The 3,377-nt window shown below is 33.8% G+C and overlaps 1 protein-coding gene across 1 annotated transcript in view; it reads left to right on the top strand.

Annotated features, from left to right (window-relative positions):
- The window catches only part of LOC106522486 (protein CutA homolog), a gene marked incomplete in the record, with an annotated part of 3,309 nt that extends 1,672 nt beyond the window's left edge, over positions 1-1,637 (top strand). Inside the window, 2 exon segments of the mRNA XM_014015505.1 lie at positions 1,003-1,052; positions 1,240-1,637. Of these exon segments, the coding sequence (XP_013870959.1) occupies positions 1,003-1,052; positions 1,240-1,339 (150 nt within the window).
- Positions 1,638-3,377: the final 1,740 nt, after the last annotated feature.

Genomic DNA, 3,377 nt, shown 5'->3' with positions numbered 1-3,377 from the left:
TATATATACACACACACACACACACACATGATAGCAGATCAATTTTAGTCTTTTGAACTGGAGTCAATTTAGGATGTGGCATACATTGATCCAAAACCATCACTAATGCAGCTTCATTGTTGAAATGCTGAATGACTGTTCTTTTTTTCCACAGGAAATTCACTTGTTCTATTATGAAAAAGTAAAAAAATAATAATAAGTTACCAATTTCTTAAACCAAATCTGAAATTAAGTGGGCATATTGGTGGTTGCACTTTGTTCACTGAATAAAGTGTTAATAAAGGAAAATACCAGGTCAGCAGGAACCTTTTCCAGGAAATTAGAAATAAAGGAGGTTTAACAACAGAAATTGGGGGGCTGAAAAGTGGTCTGGGAGACACWGTTTTCCCCCAGGAGTAGCTCCAATAGGGAGGTAGCTCTACCTGGTCTTTGAAGTTGGTATTGCAGCTTTCTAATTAAACAAGCATCTTATTTATGCTTTCCTGTCTTTGTCATTTAGCACAGGGGTAGTTGTTACTGCAGACATACATCATGCARTATTCATTGTTCATGGCCACTACAATCAAACGAATACAGACTATTTACWATGAACTACATGAGGCTTGAGGATGAACAGAAACAACTGTGGCAATAAAACAATGAAATAAAGAGATAAAATATATTTCTCAAACTGTTTCACAGTGCTTAGATGTAGAACAGAAATAAAAATACTCTAGATGTCCTCACAATCAGCACCAAGACATAAAAAAAAAACATTAAAGCTGTCTAACAGCAGATCTAATTTAAATTAAATTATAAAATACTTGGATTTAGCATCTCGGCACAAAACTCACCAAAACAACATGTTAATGCTTACGAGATAAGCGTATAGCTTTTTGCATCTTTACATAATAATGAGTTTAKTTAACATGAATAAGTAAGAATAATAATAATAAAAACCTGTTCATGTAATCCATTTTATAAAAAGTATGCCACAGACAGCCCTGTGTTTCTCCCATTCAGATGATCAAAACAAGAAGTTCCAAGGTGCCTGCTCTTGCTGAATATGTTCGGTAAGTTTATATGCAACCAAAGCCTAACAAAAACAAAACATAAAAAAAACATGTTGCTCCAGCTTAACAAGATAATTGTGTGACGATCGGCTCCATTAGCTGCCATGGCCCGTGCAGTCAAAGAGTCCAACTTTAAGTACTGCTGTTTGTGTACTGCTGCTTTGACTCGTGATGTTCTCCTCACCAGCTCTAAACATCCCTACGAGGTGGCTGAGGTCATCAGCCTGCCCATCGACCAGGGCAACCCACCCTACCTGCAGTGGATTGGAGATGTTGTGCCAGAGTAGAGCTGGACAATTTTCATTAGAACAAAAGGATGAAAATACAGTAAGGTTATTCTGAATATTTTTTTTCTCAAAAGGCTTAGATTTGTTTTACTCACACTAACGTCTGGAAAAACAAAGGTATTCAAAACAGTGTCGTTTTACAGCCATCATATGAGTTATGCGGATAAATATATTTTTTAACCTTCAAATAGTTTTACCACTAGAGGGCAACATTAAGCCACTTGTTGATGCCTGAAATGATCAGACTGCACAATGTTTCAGTGAGTGTTACTTTCYGAAATAAATTTCTGTTGATATATTTCTTGGTGTCTATGTCTTGTGTGTCAACATTTATGCTAAATGAAGTGTTTCGATTGAGAATTTAACACACRTCCCCTGGTTGTACTCAACATTTATTAAGCCCATTGTCACACACAACACTTTGCTTTTACCTTTTACCAGAGTTCACACAAAATATAAAATATCCAAATACTGAGTATGTTAGTCCTTTTTTTGTCTATATCCAAACATTTTAAACGATGAAACAGAGTTCACGACAAAATACAACAWTACACTTTAATCGTTGCAGGTGATTTAAGAACAGTTTAATCATGTGTATGTGTCACACTTTGATCCCTCTTTAGTTTGAATGATTGAGSTTTTTTATGAGAGGCAGCAAAACTGTTTTCTTTATATTTTTGTATGCACATTTTTGAATAAAAATCATATAAGCATGCTTTTGTTATTCATTTAAGATTCAAAAACATTTTAATTTGAGTGAATATTAACAAAGAATGATATAATACTCATATTACCATTATTTTTTACTCCTAACTTTAAATAAAAAAAATGTCAATTTGTATAAATGTGTATAGATGTGAGGTGGATGTATTAATGCTCAGCTCTGTATATGTGGATATGCAGATGCATGAAAACTCCAAAAGCGTTTAAGTGGAAACAAGATTCATGACTGTTTTTGTTTTTGCATCTCAAAGGAAATCATTAGTTGTTAGGTTCCAGTGGAGCATGATTCATACAACACATTAGCCATTTCAGCACAAACTGTTTTTTTTTTCAAAAGCCTTTTTTCAAGTAAAGTAATGATGTCGTTTAAATATTAAATGAACAAAGCCCCTGCTGCCCAAATGTGGGTGTAAGATCTAAATCTCTTTCAGTTTAATGGACAATAGCTTGCAAAACAATACCATTCTCTCATTTTTCAATAAATAAATACTTTTAACCATTTTCCAAGGCTGCACTTTTCCAAGTCTTATATGTGCCTAAACTTATTGATCTATCAGGCTTTGTTAAATTACAACCCTAATTCCTATGAAAGTTGGGATGTATACTTAAAACAAATAAAAACAATATAATCATTTGCAAATCATTTTCATCATATATTCAGTTGAATACACTACAAAGACAAAATATTTAATCGTCAAACGAATCAACTTTACTTTTCAGCAAATATTCACTCATTTTGAATTTGGTGCCTGCATCATGTTCCAAAACAGCTGGGACGGGAGCATGTTTACCACTGTGTTATATCACTTCTCCATTTAACAACACTGAATAAGTGTTTGGGAACTGAGGATACTAATGGTTGAAGCTTTATAGGTGGAATTATTTCCCATTCTTGCTTAATGTACAACTAGAGTTGCTCAACAGTGTGTGGTCTCCGTTTTATTTTATGCTTCAATATGTGCCACACTTTTTCAATTGGAGACAGGTCTGGACTGCAGGCAGGCCCATAGGCGTAATTTGCAGGAGGGTTAAGGGCTTTAGGATTGTAATATGAGCCAATCAAAATACACCCCACCACCAAAAAAAAAGAAAAAAGAAAAAAAGAAAAGAAAAGAAAAATTGACACAATTTTCTCAAAATCAATAGAAATAAACTGGTTAAGTGGACAGATGCAGCTCTTTCATTCTCTTTAGGTAACTTTAACCTGATTAAAAAATTTACTGTGTCATATATATAAACAGGTGCTGGTCATAAAATTAGAATATCATGAAAAAGTAGATTTATTTCAGTAATTCCATTTAAAAAGTGAAACTTG

Source organism: Austrofundulus limnaeus, unplaced genomic scaffold, assembly GCF_001266775.1.
Source record: "Austrofundulus limnaeus strain Quisiro unplaced genomic scaffold, Austrofundulus_limnaeus-1.0 Scaffold130, whole genome shotgun sequence".
Classification (NCBI taxonomy): domain Eukaryota; kingdom Metazoa; phylum Chordata; class Actinopteri; order Cyprinodontiformes; family Rivulidae; genus Austrofundulus; species Austrofundulus limnaeus.
This window is presented reverse-complemented; position numbering and strand designations above follow the sequence as displayed.